This window comes from Oncorhynchus gorbuscha, linkage group LG10 (assembly GCF_021184085.1).
Source record: "Oncorhynchus gorbuscha isolate QuinsamMale2020 ecotype Even-year linkage group LG10, OgorEven_v1.0, whole genome shotgun sequence".
NCBI lineage: Eukaryota > Metazoa > Chordata > Actinopteri > Salmoniformes > Salmonidae > Oncorhynchus > Oncorhynchus gorbuscha.
This window is the reverse complement of record NC_060182.1, coordinates 6,732,556-6,758,723: the sequence shown is the minus strand read 5'-3', so window position 1 is coordinate 6,758,723 and position 26,168 is coordinate 6,732,556. Positions and strand designations below refer to the sequence as shown.

General features: G+C 45.7%; 1 protein-coding gene across 2 annotated transcripts in view; it reads left to right on the top strand.

Annotated features, from left to right (window-relative positions):
* The window catches only part of LOC124045480 (sodium-dependent neutral amino acid transporter SLC6A17-like), a 125,902-nt gene that overhangs the window by 91,601 nt on the left and 8,133 nt on the right, over positions 1-26,168 (top strand). For both annotated transcript variants that reach the window (XM_046364797.1, XM_046364798.1), the window contains exons 4-7: positions 2,949-3,078; positions 4,539-4,720; positions 9,241-9,351; positions 21,566-21,807. In XM_046364797.1, coding sequence (XP_046220753.1) covers positions 2,949-3,078; positions 4,539-4,720; positions 9,241-9,351; positions 21,566-21,807 — 665 coding nt within the window. The remainder of the gene's footprint in view (positions 1-2,948; positions 3,079-4,538; positions 4,721-9,240; positions 9,352-21,565; positions 21,808-26,168) is intronic.

Below are 26,168 nucleotides of genomic sequence, written 5' to 3'. Positions count from 1 at the left end.
CAGATAGACAGTCAGCCAGGCCCTGCTGCAGAGGCAGATAGACAGTCAGCCAGGCCCTGCTGCAGAGGCAGATAGACAGTCAGCCAGGCTCTGCTGCAGAGGCAGATAGACAGTCAGCCAGGCCCTGCTGCAGAGGCAGATAGACAGTCAGCCAGGCTCTGCTGCAGAGGCAGATAGACAGTCAGCCAGGCCCTGCTGCAGAGGCAGATAGACAGTCAGTCAGGCTCTGCTGCAGAGGCAGATAGACAGTCAGCCAGGCTCTGCTGCAGAGGCAGATAGACAGTCAGCCAGGCTCTGCTGCAGAGGCAGATAGACAGTCAGCCAGGCTCTGCTGCAGAGGCAGATAGACAGTCAGCCAGGCCCTGCTGCAGAGGCAGATAGACAGTCAGTCAGGCTCTGCTGTAGAGGCAGATAGACAGTCAGCCAGGCTCTGCTGCAGAGGCAGATATACAGTCAGTCAGGCTCTGCTGCAGAGGCAGATAGACAGTCAGCCAGGCCCTGCTGCAGAGGCAGATAGACAGTCAGCCAGGCTCTGCTGCAGAGGCAGATAGACAGTCAGCCAGGCTCTGCTGCAGAGGCAGATAGACAGTCAGCCAGGCCCTGCTGCAGAGGCAGGTAGACAGTCAGCCAGGCTCTGCTGCAGAGGCAGATATACAGTCAGTCAGGCTCTGCTGCAGAGGCAGATAGACAGTCAGCCAGGCTCTGCTGCAGAGGCAGATAGACAGTCAGCCAGGCTCTGCTGCAGAGGCAGATATACAGTCAGTCAGGCTCTGCTGCAGAGGCAGATAGACAGTCAGCCAGGCTCTGCTACAGAGGCAGATAGACAGTCAGCCAGGCTCTGCTGCAGAGGCAGATAGACAGTTGGGTTGAGATAGGCTGGATGTAACCTTAGACAGTGAGGGTTGAGATAGGCTGAAAGAACCTGGGACAGTGAGGGTTGAGATAGGCTGGATGTAACCTGGGACAGTGAGGGTTGAGATAGGCTGGATGTAACCTGGGGCAGTGAGAGTTGAGATAGGCTGGATGTAACCTGGGACAGTGAGGGTTGAGATAGGCTGGATGTAACCTGGGACAGTGAGGGTTTAGATAGGCTGGATGTAACCTGGGACAGTGAGAGTTGAGATAGGCTGGATGTAACCTGGGACAGTGAGGGTTGAGATAGGCTGGATGTAACCTGGGACAGTGAGGGTTGAGATAGGCTGGATGTAACCTGGGACAGTGAGGGTTTAGATAGTCTGGATGTAACCTGGGACAGTGAGAGTTGAGATAGGCTGGATGTAACCTGGGGCAGTGAGGGTTGAGATAGGCTGGATGTAACCTGGGACAGTGAGGGTTTAGATAGTCTGGATGTAACCTGGGACAGTGAGAGTTGAGATAGGCTGGATGTAACCTGGGACAGTGAGGGTTGAGATAGGCTGGATGTAACCTGGGACAGTGAGGGTTGAGATAGGCTGGATGTAACCTGGGACAGTGAGAGTTGAGATAGGCTGGATGTAACCTGGGACAGTGAGGGTTGAGATAGGCTGGATGTAACCTGGGACAGTGAGGGTTTAGATAGGCTGGATGTAACCTGGGACAGTGAGAGTTGAGATAGGCTGGATGTAACCTGGGACAGTGAGGGTTGAGATAGGCTGGATGTAACCTGGGACAGTGAGGGTTGAGATAGGCTGGATGTAACCTGGGACAGTGAGGGTTTAGATAGTCTGGATGTAACCTGGGACAGTGAGAGTTGAGATAGGCTGGATGTAACCTGGGGCAGTGAGGGTTGAGATAGGCTGGATGTAACCTGGGACAGTGAGGGTTTAGATAGTCTGGATGTAACCTGGGACAGTGAGAGTTGAGATAGGCTGGATGTAACCTGGGACAGTGAGGGTTGAGATAGGCTGGATGTAACCTGGGACAGTGAGGGTTTAGATAGGCTGGATGTAACCTGGGACAGTGAGGGTTGAGATAGGCTGGATGTAACCTGGGACAGTGAGGGTTTAGATAGGCTGGATGTAACCTGGGACAGTGAGGGTTGAGATAGGCTGGATGTAACCTGGGACAGTGAGGGTTGAGATAGGCTGGATGTAACCTGGGACAGTGAGAGTTGAGATAGGCTGGATGTAACCTGGGACAGTGAGGGTTGAGATAGGCTGGATGTAACCTGGGACAGTGAGGGTTGAGATAGGCTGGATGTAACCTGGGACAGTGAGAGTTGAGATAGGCTGGATGTAACCTGGGGCAGTGAGAGTTGAGATAGGCTGGATGTAACCTGGGACAGTGAGGGTTGAGATAGGCTGGATGTAACCTGGGACAGTGAGGGTTTAGATAGGCTGGATGTAACCTGGGACAGTGAGAGTTGAGATAGGCTGGATGTAACCTGGGACAGTGAGGTTTGAGATAGGCTGGATGTAACCTGGGACAGTGAGGGTTGAGATAGGCTGGATGTAACCTGGGACAGTGAGGGTTGAGATAGGCTGGATGTGACCTGGGACAGTGAGGGTTGAGATAGGCTGGATGTGACCTGGGACAGTGAGGGTTGAGATAGGCTGGATGTAACCTGGGACAGTGAGGGTTTAGATAGGCTGGATGTAACCTGGGACAGTGAGGGTTTAGATAGTCTGGATGTGACACCACGAGCTCCGCTCTGCTCTGGAGCTATAAATACATAGAGGCCTAGAACACACAGAGGACTTTAATTATTCAGAGAAACTTCAGCTGTGGGCTGTGAGTGTCTGAGAGTGAATCACAGAGAAAAGCCCATTCATATGATAGCATTTCCTGTGTAGCTTTCTGTTGGTCTTTGCGTGTCGGCCAGGAAAGCCATATGTATGTGTAACCAGCTAGACGACACCACCGTTTGGTTGATGGAAACTCTGATATGCTATGGGTTTCCCAAAACACAGCCCTATCACATAAAAAGTGGTAAGGATTTGTTTTACCCTTCTCTCTCTGTCTCTCTCCAGGTGTGTGGCTTCGTGGGCCTGTACTACAACGTGATCATCGGCTGGAGTATCTTCTACTTCTTCCAGTCCTTCCAGTACCCGCTGCCCTGGGCAGAGTGCCCAATCAGAGTGGTCAACGGGAGCCAAGCCAGTAGGGTCACACAAGCAGCACAGTTTAGAACAGTACAGCAAATGAGAACACAGCGAGACACAGTACAGCATCCTGTAGTATAACACAGAACATCATCAGAGTAATAATCACTTCATATGACACCGCAGCACGTTATATGACATCATATCACGTCATATAATATCACAGTACAGCACGTCATATGACATCACAGTACGTCATATGACATCACAGTACGTCATATGACATCACAGTACGTCATATGACATCACAGTACGTCATATGACATCACAGTACGTCATATGACATCACAGTACGTCATATGACATCACAGTACGTCATATGACATCACAGCACATCATATGACATCACAGCGTGTCATATGACATCACAGCACGTCATATGACATCACAGTACGTCATATGACATCACAGGACGTCATATGACATCACATCACGTCATATAACATCACAGCACATCATATGACATCACATCATATGACATCACATCATATGACATCACAGTACATCATATGACATCACAGCACATCATATGACATAATAATAATATGCCATTTAGCAGACGCTTTTATCCAAAGCGACTTACAGTCATGTGTGCATACATTCTACGTATGGGTGGTCCCGGGAATCGAACCCACTACCCTGGCGTTACAAGCGCCATGCTCTACCAACTGAGCTACAGAACCATCACATCATATAACATCACAGCACATCATATAACATCACAGTACATCATATGACATCACAGCACATCATATGACATCACATCATATAACATCACAGCACATCATATGACATCACATCATATAACATCACGGTACATAAATGTCAACCACTGTGCAGTACAGCGTGGCTGAGATCTTGGGTACAGCTGAATACACCACACTACGTTACATTTTGCTACATTGGCCTACTGTAGTTTTCCATTTACTGTGCCTGCTCAGTACTGTATAGTCAACAATACATTACATCAAATAATATGATGTTTTACTGTTATATATAGTGAACAGCTGGTAATCTGCTGGTTGAGCAGAGAGAGGATGAGGTGGGATGCAGTCAGAACAGAGCTGGGATGGCTCTATACTTAATCTGACCTAAGAGGGCAGGTGTGATGATGCGTACTGTCAGGAGGTATGGCCCAGTCTCTGAGTACCCAGCATGCCCTGCGATGACGGCAGGCAGCACATAGCAATCCAGACAGAGTCAGGGACCTTACGTCAGCATTAACACGCATTAGCTCTTCCATGTTAGCATGCTAGTCTTAGGTCCCACACTGACCTTATGTTAGCATGATAGTCTTAGCTCCCACAGCGGCCTCTATGCAGATATTAACTATGTATACTTCACAGCTGTATATTTCGTACTTTCTCCCCCCTCTTTGCACACTCCCATATCTCCCTCTCCCCTCCTATCTTCCCCCGTCTCCCTTCTCACCTCCCTCCCTCCGCCGCCTCCCTCTAGTCATCGAGCCGGAGTGTGAAAAGTCTTCTGCCACCACCTACTTCTGGTACCGGCAAACCCTGAACATCACCAGCACCATCGAGCACAGTGGAGGCCTCAACTGGAGAATGACCCTGTCCCTGTTCGCCGCCTGGCTCATCGTCTGTCTGGCAGTGATCAAGGGTATCCAGTCATCTGGGAAGGTAACAGGCCGAGAGCTATTTTATAGATCTGTGTGTGTGTATACACGTGCATATATGTACTATATATATATACTATCTGAAGGTACTGTATATATACTATCTGAAGGTACTGTATATATACTATCTGAAGGTACTATACATACTATCTGAAGGTATTGTATATATACTATCTGAAAGTACTGTATATATACTATCTGAAAGTACTGTATATATACTATCTGAAGGTATTGTATATATACTATCTGAAAGTACTGTATATATACTATCTGAAAGTACTGTATATATACTATCTGAAAGTACTGTATATATACTATCTGAAAGTACTGTATATATACTATCTGAAAGTACTGTATATATACTATCTGAAGGTATTGTATATATACTATCTGAAAGTACTGTATATATACTATCTGAAAGTACTGTATATATACTATCTGAAAGTACTGTATATATACTATCTGAAGGTATTGTATATATACTATCTGAAAGTACTGTATATATACTATCTGAAAGTACTGTATATATACTATCTGAAAGTACTGTATATATACTATCTGAAAGTACTGTATATATACTATCTGAAAGTACTGTATATATACTATCTGAAAGTACTGTATACAGTGCATTCGGAAAGTATTCCGACTTTTTTATGTTACAGCCTAAAATCGAAATTCTAAAATCGATTAAATTTCTTCATGAATCTACGCACAATACCCAACAATGAAAAAGGCAAAAATTGGTTTCTAGACATTTTCTATGTATGTATATATAAAATAAAAACTGAAATATCACATTTATATAGTAAGTATTCAGACCCTTTACTCAGTACTTTGTTGAAGCACCTTTTTGGCAGCCATTACAGCCTCGAGTCTTGGGTATGACGCTACCAGCTTGGCACACCTGTATTTGGGAAGTTTCTCCCATTCTTCTCTGCAGATCCTCTCAACCTCTGTTAGGTTGGATGGGGAGAGATGCTGCACAGCTATTTTCAGGTCTCTCAGAGATGTTTGATTGGGTTCAAGTCCGGGCTCTGGCTGGGCCACTCAAGAACATTCAGAGACTTGTCCCGAAACCACTCCTAATTTGTCTTGGCTGTGTGCTTAGGGTCATTGTCCTGATGGAAGGTGAACCTTTGTCCCCGTCTGAGGTCCTGGGTGCTCTGAAGCAGGTTTTCATCAAGGATCTCTGTACTTTGCTCCATTCATTGTTCCCTCAGTCCTGACTAGTCTCCCAGTCCCTGCCGCTGAAAAACATTCCCACAGTATGATGCTGCCACCACCATGCTTCACCGTAGGGATGGTTCCAGGTTTCCTCCAGACATGATGCTGCAACCACCATGCTTCACCGTAGGGATGGTTCCAGGTTTCCTCCAGACCTGAGGCTTGACATTCAAGCCAAAGAGTTCAATCTTGGTTTCATCAGACCAGAGAATGTTGTTTCTCATGGTCTGAGAGTCTTTAGGTGCCTTTTGGCAAACTTCAAGCGTGCTGTCATGTGGCCACTCTACCATAAAGGCCTGATTGGTGGAGTGCTGCAGAGATGTTTGTCTTTCTGGAAGGTTCTCCCATCTCCACAGAGGAACTCTGATGCTTTCAGAGTAACTATTATGTTCTTGGTCACCTCCCTGACCAAGGTCCTTCTCCACTGATTGGTCAGTTTGGCTGGGCGGCCAGCTCTAGGAAGAGTCTTGGTGTTTCCAAACTTCTTCCATTTAAGAATAATGGAGGCCACTGTGTTCTTGGGGACCTTCATTGGTGTAGAAATGTTTTGGTACCCTTCCCCAGATCTATGCCACGACACAATCCTGTCTCGGAGCTCTACGGACAATTCCTTCGACATCATGGCTTGGTTTTTGCGCTGACATGCACTGTCAACTGTGGGACCTTATATAGACAGGTGTGTGGCTTACCAAATCATGTCTAATCAATTTAATTTACCACAGGTAGACTCCAATCAAGTTGTAGATACATCTCAAGGATGATCAATGGAAACGGGATGTAAACTGAGCTCATTTCCGAGTCTTATAGCAAAGGGTCTGATTACTGTTTTGTTTTTTTTCGCTTTGTCATTATGGGTGGGGTATTGTGTGTAAATTGATGAGGATTTTATTTGATTTTTTTCATCAATTTTAGAATAAGGTTGTAAACGTAACTAAATGTGGAAAAAGTCAAAGGGTCTGAATACTTTCCAAGTGCACCACTGTATGACTGGAAAGGTGCAGGGCCAGGGGCATTGTCTTCCCGACAGACACTGTATGCTGTTGTAACATGATTCTATCTGTGGTAAGACAGTGGGGGGAGGGGTTACAAAAAGAAACACTGGTGTTGTTGAAATTGTTCTGGAAGGTTTAAGCGATCCACTCAATTGTTATTACAGATTATTAAGTGTGCTGGAGTTTTACTTTTTCAAATACAGATATTTTCCTATTGACTTTCTATGTGTAAAATACAGTAGGAAGAGATTCACATCTTGTCGTGTATAAGTATATTCATTTTCATGAGCATTGTTATACTGGCTGAACTGTGACATAGCCTATGGTGAGAAAGGATAAAATGTTAAAGCACAAAATACTATCTTTGTATTATCTTGTGTTGAACAATTCTATATTTGTATTATCTTGTGTTAAACAATTCTATATTTGTATTATCTTGTGTTAAACAATTCTATATTTGTATTATTTGTGTTAAACAATTCTATCTTTCTATTATATTGTGTTGAACAATTCTATCTTTGTATTATCTTGTGTTATGGGAAGGAAGCAAAATTAATGAGCTTAGTTTGAAGAGTCTAGGAGGCACAGTGTTGTTCGATAATATGTTGGCTGGCCAACAACTCCATTGCTGCTATCCCAAATGGTGACCTATTCCCTATATAGTGCACTACATTTAACCAGAGCCCTATGGTAGCGTATTCCCTATTTAGTGCACTACTTTTGACCAGAGCCTTGGTCAAACTTGAGAATAGGGTGCCATTTGTGATTCAACCTAACAAAGTGCTTTCATCTCAGTCCAAACAATGAGTCATGATCACAACACAACAATCCAACCCACATTTTGGAATAGAGAAATATATAACAAGTTCTGACAGTTTGTCTGGATTCAAAATAGCACCTTATTCCCTGTATACTGAGTACAAACATTATTAACACCCACAGTTGTGTCAAGTTGGCTGGATGTCCTTTGGGTGGTGGCCCATGTTGACTCCAATGTTTCCCACAGTTGTGTCAAGTTGGCTGGATGTCCTTTGTGTGGTGGACCATTCTTGATACACATGGGAAACTGTTGAGCATGAAAAACCCAGCAGCGTTGCAGTTCTTGACACAAACCGGTGCGCCTGGCCCCTACTACCATACCCCGTTCAAAGCCACTTAAATCTTTTGTGTTGCCCATTCACCCTCTGAATAGCACACGTACACAATCCATGTCTCAATTGTCTCAAGGCTTAAAAATCCTTCTTTAACCCGTCTCCTCCCCTTCATCTACACTGGATGACGTGGATTTAACAAATGACATCAATAAAGGATCATAGCTTTCACCTGGATTCACCTTGGAATTGTTAGTTAGATTACTTGTTGGTTATTACTGCATTGTCGGAACTAGAAGCACAAGCATTTCGCTACACTCGCATTAACATCTGCATGTGACAAATAAAATGTGATTTGATTTGATTTAACCTGGTCAGTCTATGTCATGGAAAGAGCAGGGGCCATGGTCTAAAGTAATGCCCTGTATAGGGATACAACCTTTTAACATGGGGCTATTATTCAACTATAAATTACCAAAGTTATGATAGATTGCCATAGAGTTTATGTTAATTAGCCACATTTTGAAGATTCCCGGGAACTTTAGTAAACTACATGTGTGTGTGTGTGTGTGTGTGTGTGTGTGTGTGTGTGTGTGTGTGTGTGTGTGTGTGTGTGTGTGTGTGTGTGTGTGTGTGTGTGTGTGTGTGTGTGTGTGTGTGTGTGTGTGTGTGTGTGTGTGTGTGTGTGTGTGTGTGTGTGTGTGTGTGTGTGTGTGTGAGAGTCTGTACGTGTGTGTTTGTTTGTGCAGTGTTTGTGCATGCAAGTGTCCGTCTCAGTGTCTCTGTCTGTTCGAAGCATCACATTACTGTAAGTCGCTTTGGATAAAAGCGTCTGCTAAATGGCATATATTATTATTATTATTATGGTCCCTCTTCACTGTGAGGCCAGACTAGTTTGAGGCAGTATGGTAGTGACCGTGGTAACAGCGTGGTGGTTTCCATGGTAACCGTGTGATTGTGTCCATGGTAACAGTGTGGTGGTGTCCATGGTAACAGTGTGAGGTGTGTACAGTCCTCTGTCTGTCGCCCCTCTAAGGTGATACACTTTATGACGGTGTGTGTGTGTGTGTGTGTGTGTGTGTGTGTGTGTGTGTGTGTGTGTGTGTGTGTGTGTGTGTGTGTGTGTGTGTGTGTGTGTGTGTGTGTGTGTGTGTGTGTGTGTGTGTGTGTGTGTGTGTGTGTGTGTGTGTGTGTGTGTGTATTTTTTCTCCTATCAGGTGATGTACTTCAGCTCTCTCTTCCCCTACGTGGTGTTGATCTGTTTCCTCGTCAGAGGCCTGATGCTCAAAGGATCTGTTGACGGCATCGCTCACATGTTCACCCCAAAGGTACACACACACACACACACCAAAGGTACACACACACACACCAAAGGTACACACACACACACACCAAAGGTACACACACACACACACCAAAGGTGCACACACACACACACCAAATGTACACACACACACACACCAAATGTACACAGACACACACCGACACACACATTCACACTCACAACACTAAAGGTAAACACACACACACCATCCTTTATCTGTGGTACTGAGAATTACAGCTCCACAGATTCAACTCACCTGCATGTTGTGTATCCGAAGGTACAACACAGCCATCCAACATCCAACACAACCATCTAAAATACAACACAGCCATCTAAAATACAACACAGCCATCCAACATCCAACACAGCCATCTAACATCCAACACAGCCATCCAACATCCAACACAGCCATCTAACATCCAACACAGCCATCTAACATCCAACACAGCCATCCAACATCCAACACAGCCATCTGATATCCAACACAGCCATCCAACATTCAACACAGCCATCCAACATCCTACACAGCCATCCGATATCCAACACAGCCATCCGATATCCAACACAGCCATCTGATATCCAACACAGCCATCCAACATCCAACACAGCCATCCAACACAGCCATCCAACATCCAACACAGCCATCCAACATCCTACACAGCCATCCGATAATCAACACAGCCATCTGATATCCAACACAGCCATCCAATATCCAACACAGCCATCCGACATCCAACACAGCCATCCAACACAGCCATCCGATATCCAACACAGCCATCTGATATCCAACACAATCATCCGATATCCAACACAGCCATCCGACATCCAACACAGCCATCCGATATCCAACACAGCCTTCCGACATCCAACAGAGCCATCCAACACAGCAATCCAACATCCAACACAGCCATCCAACACAGCAATCCAACATCCAACACAGCCATCCAACACTACCATCCAACATCCAAAACAGCCATCCAACATCCAACACAGCCATCCGATATCCAACACAGCCATCTGATATCCAACACAGCCATCCAACATCCAACACAGCCACCAACACAGCCATCCAACACAGCCATCCAACACAGCCATCCAACATCCTACACAGCCATCTGATATCCAACACAGCAATCCGATATCCAACACAGCCATCTGATATCCAACACAGCCATCTGATATCCAACACAGCCATCCAACACAGCCATCCAACACAGCCATCCAACACAGCCATCCGATATACAACACAGCCATCTGATATCCAACAGAGCCATCTGATATCCAACACAGCCATCCGATATACAACACAGCCATCTGATATACAACACAGCCATCTGATATCCAACACAGCCATCCAACGCAGCCATCCAATATCCAACACAGCCATCCAAAATCCAACACAGCCATCCGATATCCAACACAGCCATCTGATATCCAACACAGCCATCCAACACAGCCATCTGATATCCAACACAGCCATCCAACACAGCCATCCAACATCCAACACAGCCATCCAACATCCAACACAGCCATCTAACATCCAACACAGCCATCCAACATCCAACACAGCCATCCAACACAGCCATCCAACACAGCCATCCAACACAGCCATCCAACATCCTACACAGCCATCTGATATCCAACACAGCAATCCGATAGCCAAAACAGCCATCTGATATCCAACACAGCCATCTGATATCCAACACAGCCATCTGATATCCAACACAGCCATCTGATATCCAACACAGCCATCCGATATCCAACACAGCCATCTGATATCCAACACAGCCATCTGATATCAAACACAGCCATCTGATATCCAACACAGCCATCCAACGCAGGCATCCAATATCCAACACAGCCATCCGACATCCCACACAGCCATCCGACATCCAACACAGCCATCTGATATACAACACAGCCATCTGGTATCCCACACAGCCATCTAATATCCAACACAGCGATCCGGTATCCAACACAGCCATCTGATATCCAACACAGCCATCTGATATCCAACACAGCCATCTGATATCCAACACAGCCATCCGATATCCAACACAGCCATCTGATATCCAACACAGCCATCCAACACAGCCATCCGACATCCCACACAGCCATCTGATATCCAACACAGCCATCCGATATCCAACACAGCCATCCGATATCCAACACAGCCATCCGATATACAACACAGCCATCCGATATACAACACAGCCATCTGATATACAACACAGCCATCCGATATACAACACAGCCATCTGATATCCAACACAGCCATCTGATATACAACACAGCCATCTGATATCCAACACAGCCATCCGATATACAACACAGCCATCTGATATCCAACACAGCCATCTGATATCCAACACAGCCATCCGATATACAACACAGCCATCTGATATACAACACAGCCATCTGATATACAACACAGCCATCCAACACAGCCATCCAATATCCAACACAGCCATCCAACATCCAACACAGCCATCCGATATCCAACACAGCCATCTGATATCCAACACAGCCATCCAACACAGCCATCTGATATCCAACACAGCCATCCAACACAGCCATCCAACATCCAACACAGCCATCTAACATCCAACACAGCCATCCAACATCCAACACAGCCATCCGATATCCAACACAGCCATCTGATATCCAACACAGCCATCCAACATCCAACACAGCCATCCAACATCCAACACAGCCATCTAACATCCAACACAGCCATCCAACATCCAACAGCCATCTGATATCCAACACAGCCATCTGATATCTAACACAGCCATCCGATATCCAACACAGCCATCTGATATCCAACACAGCCGTCTGATATACAACACAGCCATCTTATATCCAACACAGCCATCTGATATCCAACACAGCCATCCGACATCCCACACAGCCATCCAACATCCAACACAGCCATGCAACATCCAACACAGCCATCCGATATCCAACACAGCCATCTGATATCCAACACAGCCATCCAACATCCAACACAGCCATCCAACACAGCCATCCAACATCCTACACAGCCATCTGATATCCAACACAGCCATCCGATATCCAACACAGCCATCTGATATCCAACACAGCCATCCGATATACAACACAGCCATCTGATATCCAACACAGCCATCTGATATCCAACACAGCCATCTGATATCCAACACAGCCATCTGATATCCAACACAGCCATCTGATATCCAACACAGCCATCTGATATCCAACACAGCCATCTGATATCCAACACAGCCATCCGATATACAACACAGCCATCTGATATCCAACACAGCCATCCAACATCCCACACAGCCATCCAACATCCAACACAGCCATGCAACATCCAACACAGCCATCTGATATCCAACACAGCCATCCGACATCCAACACCGCCATCCGACATCCCACACAGCCATCTGATATCCAACACAGCCATCTGATATCCAACACAGCCATCCGATATACAACACAGCCATCTGATATCCAACACAGCCATCTGATATCCAACACAGCCATCCAACACAGCCATCCGACATCCCACACAGCCATCTGATATCCAACACAGCCATCCGATATCCAACACAGCCATCCGATATCCAACACAGCCATCCGATATACAACACAGCCATCCGATATACAACACAGCCATCCGATATACAACACAGCCATCTGATATACAACACAGCCATCTGATATCCAACACAGCCATCTGATATCCAACACAGCCATCCGATATACAACACAGTCATCTGATATACAACACAGCCATCTGATATACAACACAGCCATCCAACGCAGCCATCCAATATCCAACACAGCCATCCAACATCCAACACAGCCATCCGATATCCAACACAGCCATCTGATATCCAACACAGCCATCCAACACAGCCATCTGATATCCAACACAGCCATCCAACACTGCCATCCAACATCCAACACAGCCATCCAACATCCAACACAGCCATCTAACATCCAACACAGCCATCCAACATCCAACACAGCCATCCGATATCCAACACAGCCATCTGATATCCAACACAGCCATCCAACATCCAACACAGCCATCCAACATCCAACACAGCCATCTAACATCCAACACAGCCATCCAACATCCAACAGCCATCTGATATCCAACACAGCCATCTGATATCCAACACAGCCATCCAACACAGCCATCTGATATCCAACACAGCCATCCAACACAGCCATCCAACATCCAACACAGCCATCCAACATCCAACACAGCCATCTAACATCCAACACAGCCATCCAACATCCAACACAGCCATCCGATATCCAACACAGCCATCTGATATCCAACACAGCCATCCAACATCCAACACAGCCATCCAACATCCAACACAGCCATCTAACATCCAACACAGCCATCCAACATCCAACAGCCATCTGATATCCAACACAGCCATCTGATATCTAACACAGCCATCTGATATCCAACACAGCCATCTGATATACAACACAGCCATCTTATATCCAACACAGCCATCTGATATCCAACACAGCCATCCGACATCCCACACAGCCATCCAACATCCAACACAGCCATGCAACATCCAACACAGCCATCCGATATCCAACACAGCCATCTGATATCCAACACAGCCATCCAACATCCAACACAGCCATCCAACACAGCCATCCAACATCCTACACAGCCATCTGATATCCAACACAGCCATCCGATATCCAACACAGCCATCTGATATCCAACACAGCCATCTGATATCCAACACAGCCATCTGATATCCAACACAGCCATCTGATATCCAACACAGCCATCTGATATCCAACACAGCCATCCGATATACAACACAGCCATCTGATATCCAACACAGCCATCCAACATCCCACACAGCCATCCAACATCCAACACAGCCATGCAACATCCAACACAGCCATCCGATATCCAACACAGCCATCCGACATTCCACACAGCCATCCGACATCCAACACCGCCATCCGACATCCCACACAGCCATCTGATATCCAACACAGCCATCTGATATCCAACACAGCCATCCGATATACAACACAGCCATCTGATATCCAACACAGCCATCTGATATCCAACACAGCCATCCAACACAGCCATCTGATATCCAAAACAACCATCCGATATCCAACACCGCCATCCGCCATCCCACACAGCCATCTGATATCCAACACAGCCATCTGATATACAACACAGCCATCTGATATCCAACACAGCCATCTGATATCCAACACAGCCATCTGATATACAACACAGCCATCCAACACAGCCATCTGATATCCAACACAGCCATCCGATATCCAACACAGCCATCTGATATCCAACACAGCCATCCGATATCCAACACAGCCATCTGATATCCAACACAGCCATCCAACACAGCCATCCGACATCCCACACAGCCATCTGATATCCAACACAGCCATCCGATATCCAACACAGCCATCCGATATACAACACAGCCATCTGATATACAACACAGCCATCCGATATACATCACAGCCATCTGATATCCAACACAGCCATCCAACATCCAACACAGCCATCCAACACAGCCATCCAACATCCAACACAGCCATCCAACATCCAACACAGCCATCTAACATCCAACACATACATCCGATATCCAACACAGCCATCTGATATCCAACACAGCCATCCAACATCCAACACAGCCATCCAACATCCAACACAGCCATCTGATATACAACACAGCCATCTGATATACAACACAGCCATCCGATATCCAACACAGCCATCTGATATCCAACACAGCCATCCGATATCCAACACAGCCATCTGATATCCAACACAGCCATCTGATATCGAACACAGCCATCCGACATCCCACACAGCCATCTGATATCCAACACAGCCATCCGACATCCCACACAGCCATCTGATATACAACACAGCCATCTGATATACAACACAGCCATCCAACGCAGCCATCCAATATCTCCGGCTGTCATCACACTCAGACTACAGAGTGGCTGTCATCACACTCAGACTAGAGAGTGGCTGTCATCACACTCAGACTACAGAGTGGCTGTCATCACACTCAGACTACAGAGTGGCTGTCATCACACTCAGACTAGAGAGTGGCTGTCATCACACTCAGACTAGAGACCGGCTGTCATCACACTCAGACTACAGAGTGGCTGTCATCACACTCAGACTACAGAGTGGCTGTCATCACACTCAGACTAGAGAGTGGCTGTCATCACACTCAGACTACAGAGTGGCTGTCATCACACTCAGACTACAGAGTGGCTGTCATCACACTCAGACTACAGAGTGGCTGTCATCACACTCAGACTACAGAGTGGCTGTCATCACACTCAGACTAGAGAGTGGCTGTCATCACACTCAGACTAGAGAGTGGCTGTCATCACACTCAGACTAGAGAGTGGCTGTCATCACACTCAGACTAGAGAGTGGCTGTCATCACACTCAGACTAGAGAGTGGCTGTCATCACACTCAGACTAGAGAGTGGCTGTCATCACACTCAGACTACAGAGTGGCTGTCATCACACTCAGACTACAGAGTGGCTGTCATCACACTCAGACTAGAGAGTGGCTGTCATCACACTCAGACTAGAGAGTGGCTGTCATCACACTCAGACTACAGAGTGGCTGTCATCACACTCAGACTACAGAGTGGCTGTCATCACACTCAGACTAGAGAGTGGCTGTCATCACACTCAGACTACAGAGTGGCTGTCATCACACTCAGACTACAGAGTGGCTGTCATCACACTCAGACTAGAGAGTGGCTGTCATCACACTCAGACTAGAGAGTGGCTGTCATCACACTCAGACTAGAGAGTGGCTGTCATCACACTCAGACTACAGAGTGGCTGTCATCACACTCAGACTAGAGAGTGGCTGTCATCACACTCAGACTAGAGACCGGCTGTCATCACACTCAGACTACAGAGTGGCTGTCATCACACTCAGACTAGAGACCGGCTGTCATCACACTCAGACTAGAGAGTGGCTGTCATCACACTCAGACTACAGAGTGGCTGTCATCACACTCAGACTAGAGAGTGGCTGTCATCACACTCAGACTACAGAGTGGCTGTCATCACACTCAGACTACAGAGTGGCTGTCATCACACTCAGACTACAGAGTGGCTGTCATCACACTCAGACTACAGAGTGGCTGTCATCACACTCAGACTACAGAGTGGCTGTCATCACACTCAGAATACAGAGTGGCTGTCATCACACTCAGACTACAGAGTGGCTGTCATCACACTCAGACTACAGAGTGGCTGTCATCACACTCAGACTAGAGAGTGGCTGTCATCACACTCAGACTACAGAGTGGCTGTCATCACACTCAGACTAGAGAGTGGCTGTCATCACACTCAGACTACAGAGTGGCTGTCATCACACTCAGACTAGAGAGTGGCTGTCATCACACTCAGACTACAGAGTGGCTGTCATCACACTCAGACTACAGAGTGGCTGTCATCACACTCAGACTACAGAGTGGCTGTCATCATAGGGAAACTCTAGTCTCAGGACACTGTCTGTTTGTCTGTCTGGACTGGATTCTATTTAGGGAAACTCTAGTCTCAGGACACTGTCTGTTTGTCTGTCTGGACTGGATTCTATGTAGGGAAACTCGTCTCAGGGCACTGTCTGTTTGACTGTCTGGACTCGATTCTATGTAGGGAAACTCTAGTCTCAGGGCACTGTCTGTTTGTCTGTCTGGACTGGATTCTATGTAGGGAAACTCTAGTCTCAGGGCACTGTCTGTTTGTCTGTCTGGACTGGATTCTATGTAGGGAAACTCTAGTCTCAGGGCACTGTCTGTTTGTCTGTCTGGACTGGATTCTATGTAGGGAAACTCTCGTCTCAGGGCACTGTCTGTTTGACTGTCTGGACTCGATTCTATGTAGGGAAACTCTAGTCTCAGGGCACTGTCTGTTTGTCTGTCTGGACTGGATTCTATGTAGTGAAACTCTAGTTTCAGGGCACTGTCTGTTTGTCTGTCTGGACTGGATTCTATGTAGGGAAACTCTCGTCTCAGGGCACTGTCTGTTTGTCTGTCTGGACTGGATTCTATGTAGGGAAACTCTAGTCTCAGGGCACTGTCTGTTTGACTGTCTGGACTGGATTCTATGTAGGGAAACTCTCGTCTCAGGGCACTGTCTGTTTGTCTGTCTGGACTGGATTCTATGTAGTGAAACTCTAGTCTCAGGGCACTGTCTGTTTGTCTGTCTTGACTGGATTCTATGTAGGGAAACTCTAGTCTCAGGGCACTGTCTGTTTGTCTGTCTGGACTGGATTCTATGTAGGGAAACTCTCGTCTCAGGGCACTGTCTGTTTGTCTGTCTGGACTGGATTCTATGTAGGGAAACTCTAGTCTCAGGGCACTGTCTGTTTGACTGTCTGGACTGGATTCTATGTAGGGAAACTCTCGTCTCAGGGCACTGTCTGTTTGTCTGTCTGGACTGGATTCTGTGTAGTGAAACTCTAGTCTCAGGGCACTGTCTGTTTGTCTGTCTGGACTGGATTCTATGTAGGGAAACTCTAGTCTCAGGGCTGTGTTTGTCTGTCTGGACTGGATTCTATGTAGGGAAACTCTAGTCTCAGGGCACTGTCTGTTTGTCTGTCTGGACTGGATTCTATGTAGGGAAACTCTAGTCTCAGGGCACTGTCTGTTTGTCTGTCTTGACTGGATTCTATGTATGGAAACTCTAGTCTCAGGGCTGTGTTTGTCTGTCTGGACTGGATTCTATTTAGGGAAACTCTAGTCTCAGGGCACTGTCTGTTTGTCTGTCTGGACTGGATTCTATTTAGGGAAACTCTAGTCTCAGGGCACTGTCTGTTTGTCTGTCTGGACTGGATTCTATGTAGTGAAACTCTAGTCTCAGGGCACTGTCTGTTTGTCTGTCTGGACTGGATTCTATTTAGGGAAACTCTAGTCTCAGGGCACTGTCTGTTTGTCTGTCTGGATTCTATGTAGGGAAACTCTAGTCTCAGGGCACTGTCTGTTTGTCTGTCTGGACTGGATTCTATGTAGGGAAACTCTAGTCTCAGGGCACTGTCTGTTTGACTGTCTGGACTGGATTCTATGTAGTGAAACTCTAGTCTCAGGGCACTGTCTGTTTGTCTGTCTGGACTGGATTCTATTTAGGGAAACTCTAGTCTCAGGGCACTGTCTGTTTGTCTGTCTGGATTCTATGTAGGGAAACTCTAGTCTCAGGGCACTGTCTGTTTGTCTGTCTGGACTGGATTCTATGTAGGGAAACTCTAGTCTCAGGGCACTGTCTGTTTGTCTGTCTTGACTGGATTCTATGTATGGAAACTCTAGTCTCAGGGCTGTGTTTGTCTGTCTGGACTGGATTCTATGTAGGGAAACTCTAGTCTCAGGGCTGTGTTTGTCTGTCTGGACTGGATTCTATGTAGGGAAACTAGTCTCAGGGCTGTGTTTGTCTGACTGGACTGGATTCTATGTAGGAAAACTCTAGTCTCAGGGCTGTGTTTGTCTGTCTGGACTGGATTCTATGTAGGGAAACTCTAGTCTCAGGGCACTGTCTGTTTGTCTGTCTGGACTGGATTCTATGTAGGGAAACTCTAGTCTCAGGGCTGTGTTTGTCTGTCTGGACTGGATTCTATGTAGGGAAACTAGTCTCAGGGCTGTGTTTGTCTGACTGGACTGGATTCTATGTAGGAAAACTCTAGTCTCAGGGCTGTGTTTGTCTGTCTGGACTGGATTCTATGTAGGGAAACTCTAGTCTCAGGGCACTGTCTGTTTGTCTGTCTGGACTGGATTCTATGTAGGGAAACTCTAGTCTCAGGGCTGTGTTTGTCTGTCTGGACTGGATTCTATGTAGGGAAACTAGTCTCAGGGCTGTGTTTGTCTGACTGGACTGGATTCTATGTAGGAAAACTCTAGTCTCAGGGCTGTGTTTGTCTGTCTGGACTGGATTCTATGTAGGGAAACTAGTCTCAGGGCTGTGTTTGTCTGACTGGACTGGATTCTATGTAGGAAAACTCTAGTCTCAGGGCACTGTCTGTTTGTCTGTCTGGACTGGATTCTATGTAGGGAAACTCTAGTCTCAGGGCTGTGTTTATCTGTCTGGACTGGATTCTATGTAGGGAAACTCTAGTCTCAGGGCACTGTCTGTTTGTCTGTCTTGACTGGATTCTATGTAGGGAAACTCTAGTCTCAGGGCACTGTCTGTTTGTCTGTCTGGACTGGATTCTATGTAGGGAAACTCTCGTCTCAGGGCACTGTCTGTTTGTCTGTCTGGACTGGATTCTATGTAGGGAAACTCTAGTCTCAGGGCACTGTCTGTTTGACTGTCTGGACTGGATTCTATGTAGGGAAACTCTCGTCTCAGGGCACTGTCTGTTTGTCTGTCTGGACTGGATTCTGTGTAGTGAAACTCTAGTCTCAGGGCACTGTCTGTTTGTCTGTCTGGACTGGATTCTATGTAGGGAAACTCTAGTCTCAGGGCTGTGTTTGTCTGTCTGGACTGGATTCTATGTAGGGAAACTCTAGTCTCAGGGCACTGTCTGTTTGTCTGTCTGGACTGGATTCTATGTAGGGAAACTCTAGTCTCAGGGCTGTCTGTTTGTCTGTCTTGACTGGATTCTATGTATGGAAACTCTAGTCTCAGGGCTGTGTTTGTCTGTCTGGACTGGATTCTATTTAGGGAAACTCTAGTCTCAGGGCACTGTCTGTTTGTCTGTCTGGACTGGATTCTATTTAGGAAAACTCTAGTCTCAGGGCACTGTCTGTTTGTCTGTCTGGACTGGATTCTATGTAGTGAAACTCTAGTCTCAGGGCACTGTCTGTTTGTCTGTCTGGACTGGATTCTATTTAGGGAAACTCTAGTCTCAGGGCACTGTCTGTTTGTCTGTCTGGATTCTATGTAGGGAAACTCTAGTCTCAGGGCACTGTCTGTTTGTCTGTCTGGACTGGATTCTATGTAGGGAAACTCTAGTCTCAGGGCACTGTCTGTTTGACTGTCTGGACTGGATTCTATGTAGTGAAACTCTAGTCTCAGGGCACTGTCTGTTTGTCTGTCTGGACTGGATTCTATTTAGGGAAACTCTAGTCTCAGGGCACTGTCTGTTTGTCTGTCTGGACTGGATTCTATGTAGGGAAACTCTAGTCTCAGGGCTGTGTTTGTCTGTCTGGACTGGATTCTATGTAGGGAAACTAGTCTCAGGGCTGTGTTTGTCTGACTGGACTGGATTCTATGTAGGGAAACTCTAGTCTCAGGGCTGTGTTTATCTGTCTGGACTGGATTCTATGTAGGGAAACTCTCGTCTCAGGGCACTGTCTGTTTGTCTGTCTGGACTGGATTCTATGTAGGGAAACTCTAGTCTCAGGGCTGTGTTTGTCTGTCTGGACTGGATTCTATGTAGGGAAACTCTAGTCTCAGGGCTGTGTTTGTCTGTCTGGACTGGATTCTATGTAGGGAAACTCTCGTCTCAGGGCTGTGTTTGTCTGTCTCGACTGGATTCTATGTAGGGAAACTCTCGTCTCAGGGCACTGTCTGTTTGTCTGTCTGGACTGGATTCTATGTAGGGAAACTCTAGTCTCAGGGCACTGTCTGTTTGTCTGTCTGGACTGGATTCTATGTAGGGAAACTCTAGTCTCAGGGCTGTGTTTGTCTGTCTGGACTGGATTCTATGTAGGGAAACTCTCGTCTCAGGGCACTGTCTGTTTGTCTGTCTGGACTGGATTCTATGTAGGGAAACTCTAGTCTCAGGGCTGTGTTTGTCTGTCTGGACTGGATTCTATGTAGGGAAACTCTAGTCTCAGGGCTGTGTTTGTCTGTCTGGACTGGATTCTATGTAGGGAAACTCTCGTCTCAGGGCTGTGTTTGTCCTGCAGTCTTTTGTACCTCTTGCATCCCATTCTTTGCAGGGAACGTTGATCCTCACTCTTGGATAGCTAGATAGAGGAGTGTTTTAGTGAAACATTTTCTTTGAATGACACTCAACCATAATTCATGTGTTCAATGCCTCCATGCTGGATGTCTGGATCCTTAGAGTGACATCAGACTGAAAGTGTGAAATCGTGGTTGTTGTCTCCCTCCAATGGCTGACTTAGGTACTCGCACTAGATAATGTCTTACTCCTCTTGTTAAGTGCAAAAGGACAGGCCATGATTGTGTGGAACATTACATAGTTACCTCTGACCTCTAACCCCAGTTGGAGAAGATGCTGGAGCCCCAGGTATGGAGGGAGGCAGCCACCCAGGTGTTCTTCGCTCTGGGCCTGGGGTTCGGAGGGGTCATAGCCTTCTCCAGCTACAACAAACGGGACAACAACTGTCACTTTGACGCAGCACTGGTCTCTATCATCAACTTCATCACCTCCATCCTGGCTACGCTGGTGGTGTTCGCCGTGCTGGGGTTCAAGGCCAACATCATGAACGAGAAATGTGTTGTGGAGTGAGTATATCTTATCCCAGATATGTTTGTGCTGTCTTCTAGAGTTCATCTACTGTATAACCAGTCGTTCCTCTTGAATATTGACTTAATATGATGTGTTTTTTGGGCAGGGTTGGGGAGTCATTTATTACATACATTACATATTCATCTGTTACATGTAAGGGATTACAACAAAAAAAAAAACGGTAACTGTAATCCGTTATGTTACCTGCAAAAATATTCTAATCAGATTACAGATACTTTTGAAAAACTAGATGACTACTTTGAGGATTACTTTTAAATTCAGAAAGGATGTTTGGGAAAAAAAAATATTTGACCCTCTGTTTTCTCAATGACATTCAAATCAACATTGAAAAAAGGAACAAGTTTAAGTTTGTTCCACCTGAGTGAGTTTGACCACAAGTCAGAGACCACTATGATGTCAGAGACCACTATGATGTCAGAGACCACTATGATGTCAGAGACCGCTATGATGTCAGAGACCACTATGATGTCAGAGACCACTATGATGTCAGAGACCGCTATGATGTCAGAGACCACTATGATGTCAGAGACCACTATGATGTCAGAGACCACTATGATGTTAGAGACCACTATGATGTCAGAGACCGCTATGATGTCAGAGACCACTATGATGTCAGAGACCACTATGATGTCAGAGACCGCTATGATGTCAGAGACCACTATGATGTCAGAGACCGCTATGATGTCAGAGACCGCTATGATGTCAGAGACCACTATGATGTCAGAGACCACTATGATGACACACCAAATGTGTTTGATGGATCGCGGTAAAAGAGCAGGAATAGGCTTTTGTAGGCTACAGTCCAAGCTATGTCTTCCAATGGTGCGACTGCTGTCGGCATCCAAAGATTATACAATTTGAATAAACGCTTGAAGTTAAGAATGGCAGCAGTGGTGTAGACTACGGCGATACGGATATCACTTATTATTGATACCTACATAGCGCATTGATGTGAATCACACTGCTGCTCTCTCATTTAGCTATTTGAGCCTTATGCATTGTGGTTGTTGTGGATGGCTGTTCACAAATCTAAATGTGTATTTGAACCCAATAATGGTTGAATTCAAGAAGTTTAAGATGCCGATCGATCATTGTTTTTGAAACCAGTGGACAGCCAGTGAAAAATGCTCTCTTGCGACAGCTGCATAGTGCGGATCCCAGCCTATGGGATAACAGCTGCATAGTGCAGATCCCAGCCTATGGGATAACAGCTGCATAGTGCAGATCCCAGCCTATGGGATAACAGCTGCATAGTGCAGATCCCAGCCTATGGGATAACAGCTGCATAGTGTGGATCCCAGCCTATGGGATAACAGCTGCATAGTGTGGATCCCAGCCTATGGGATAACAGCTGCATAGTGTGGATCCCAGCCTATGGGATAACAGCTGCATAGTGTGGATCCCAGCCTATGGGATAACAGCTGCATAGTGCAAATCCCAGCCTATGGAATAACAGCTGCATAGTGTGGATCCCTGCCTATGGGATAACAGCTGCATAGTGTGGATCCCAGCCTATGGGATAACAGCTGCATAGTGCAGATCCCAGCCTATGGGATAACAGCTGCATAGTGCAGATCCCAGCCTATGGAATAACAGCTGCATAGTGCGGATCCCAGCCTATGGGATAACAGCTGCATAGTTCAGATCCCAGCCTATGGGATAACAGCTGCATAGTGCAGATCCCAGCCTATGGGATAACAGCTGCATAGTGCGGATCCCAGCCTATGGGATAACAGCTGCATAGTGCAGATCCCAGCCTATGGGATAACAGCTGCATAGTGTGGATCCCAGCCTATGGGATAACAGCTGCATAGTGCAGATCCCAGCCTATGGGATAACAGCTACATAGTGCAGATCCCAGCCTATGGGATAACAGCTGCATAGTGTGGATCCCAGCCTATGGGATAACAGCTGCATAGTGCAGATCCCAGCCTATGGGATAACAGCTGCATAGTGCGGATCCCAGCCTATGGGATAACAGCTGCATAGTGTGGATCCCAGCCTATGGGATAACAGCTGCATAGTGCGGATCCCAGCCTATGGGATAACAGCTGCATAGTGCGGATCCCAGCCTATGGGATAAAAGTGGAGCTTTCATTGCTCAATCTAATTCATGCTGATAAAAAGGCCTAATGGACACATGCTCAAACTTGTACACGTTTGATAAACTTAAAGGGGCAATCTGTAGTTGCTACATCCATTTTTTGACTTATAAATTATATATATATAAATATACAGTTGAAGTCGGAAGTTTACATACACCTTAGTCAAATACATTTAAAGTCAGTTTTTCACAATTCCTGACATTTAATCCTAGTAAAATTCCCTGTTTTAGGTCAGTTAGGATCACCACTTTATTTTAAGAATGTGTAATGTCAGAATAATAGTAGAGAGAATGATTTATTTCAGATTTTTTTCATCACATTCCCAGTGGGTCAGGAGTTCAATTAGTATTTGGTAGCATTGCATTTAAATTGTAGAACTTGGGTCAAATGTTTTGGGGAGCCTTCCACAAGCTACCCACAATAACTTGGTTGAATTTTAGCCCATTCCTCCTGACAGAGCTGGTGTAACTGAGTCAGGTTTGTAGGCCTCCTTGCTCGCACACACTTTATCAGTTCTGTCCACAAATTTGCTATATGATTGAGGTCAGGGTTTTGTGATGGCCACTCCAATACCTTGACTTTGTTGCCAACTTTGGAAGTATGCTTGGGATCATTGTCCATTTGGAAGACCCATTTGCGACCAAGCTTTACCTTCCTGAGTGATGTCTTGAGATGTTGCTTCAATATATCCACATAATTTCCATCCCTCATGATGCCATCTGTGATGTGCCCCTGTTCCTCCTGCAGCATAGCACCCCCACAACATGATGCTGCCTCCCTAGTGCTGCACGGTTGGGATGGTGTTCTTCACCTTGCAAACATAACGATGGTCATTATGGCAATACAGTTCTATTTTTGTTTCATCAAACCAGAGGACATTTCTCCAAAAAGTACCATCTTTGACCCCATGTGCAGTTGCAAGCCAGTCTGGCTTCTTTATGGCGGTTTTGGAGCAGAGGCTTCTTCCTTGCTGAGCGGCCTTTCAGGTTATGTCGATATAGGACCCGTTTTACTGTGGATATAGATACTTTTGTACCTGTTTCCTCCAGCATCTTCACAAGGTCCTTTGCTGTTGTTCTGGGATTGATTTGCACTTTTTGCGGCAAAGTACATTCATCTCTAGGAGAAAGAACATTTCTCCTTCCTGAGCAGTATGATGGCTGCGTGGTCCCATGGTGTTTATACTTGCGTACTATTGTTTGTACAGATGAACGTGGTACCTTCATGCATTTGGAAATTGCTCACAAGAATGAACCAGACTTGTGGAGGTCTACAATTTTTTTTCCTGAGGTCTTGGCTGATTTCTTTTGATTTTCCCATGATGTCAAGCAAAGAGGCACTGAGTTTGAAGGTAGCCCTTGAAATACATCCACAGGTACACCTCCAATTGACTCAAATGATGTTAATTAGCCTATCAGAAGCTTCTAAAGCCATAGCATTATTTTCTGGAATTTTCCAAGCTGTTTAAAGGCACAGTCAACTTAGTGTATGTACACTTCTGACCCACTGAAATTGTGATACAGTGAATTATAAGTGAAATAATCCGTCTGTAAACAATTGTTGGAAAAATGACTTGTGTCATACACAAAGTAGATGTCTTAACCGACTTGCCAAAACTATAGTTTGTTAACAAGAAATTAGTGGAGTGGTTGAAAAACAAGTTTTAACGACTCCAACCTACATGTATGTAAACTTCTGACTTCAACTGTGTATATATACACTACCGGTCAAAAGTTTTAGAACACCTACTCATTCAAGGGTTTTTTCTTTATTTCTACATTGTAGAATAATAGTGAAGACTTCAAAACTATGAAATAACACATATGGAATCATGTAGTAACCAAAAAAGTGTTAAACAAATTTAAATATATTTTATATTTGAGATTCTTCAAATTAGCCACCCGTTGCCTTGATGACAGCTTTGCACACTCTTGGCATTCTCTCAACCAGCTTCATGAGCTACTCACCTGGAATGCATTTCAATTAACAGGTGTGCCTTGTTAAAAGTTAATTTGTCAAAATTCAGTCCATCTTAATGTAAGTTTGAGCAAATCAGTTTTGTTTTTAAGGTAGTGGTATACAGAAGATACCCTAATTTGGTGAAAGACAAGTCCAACCATCTATTGTCATTGTAAGAACAGCTCAAATTTTTCAGAGAATCCCTACAGTCCATCATTACTTTAAGACATGAAGGTCAATCAATACAGAATATTTCAAGAACTTTCTTCAAG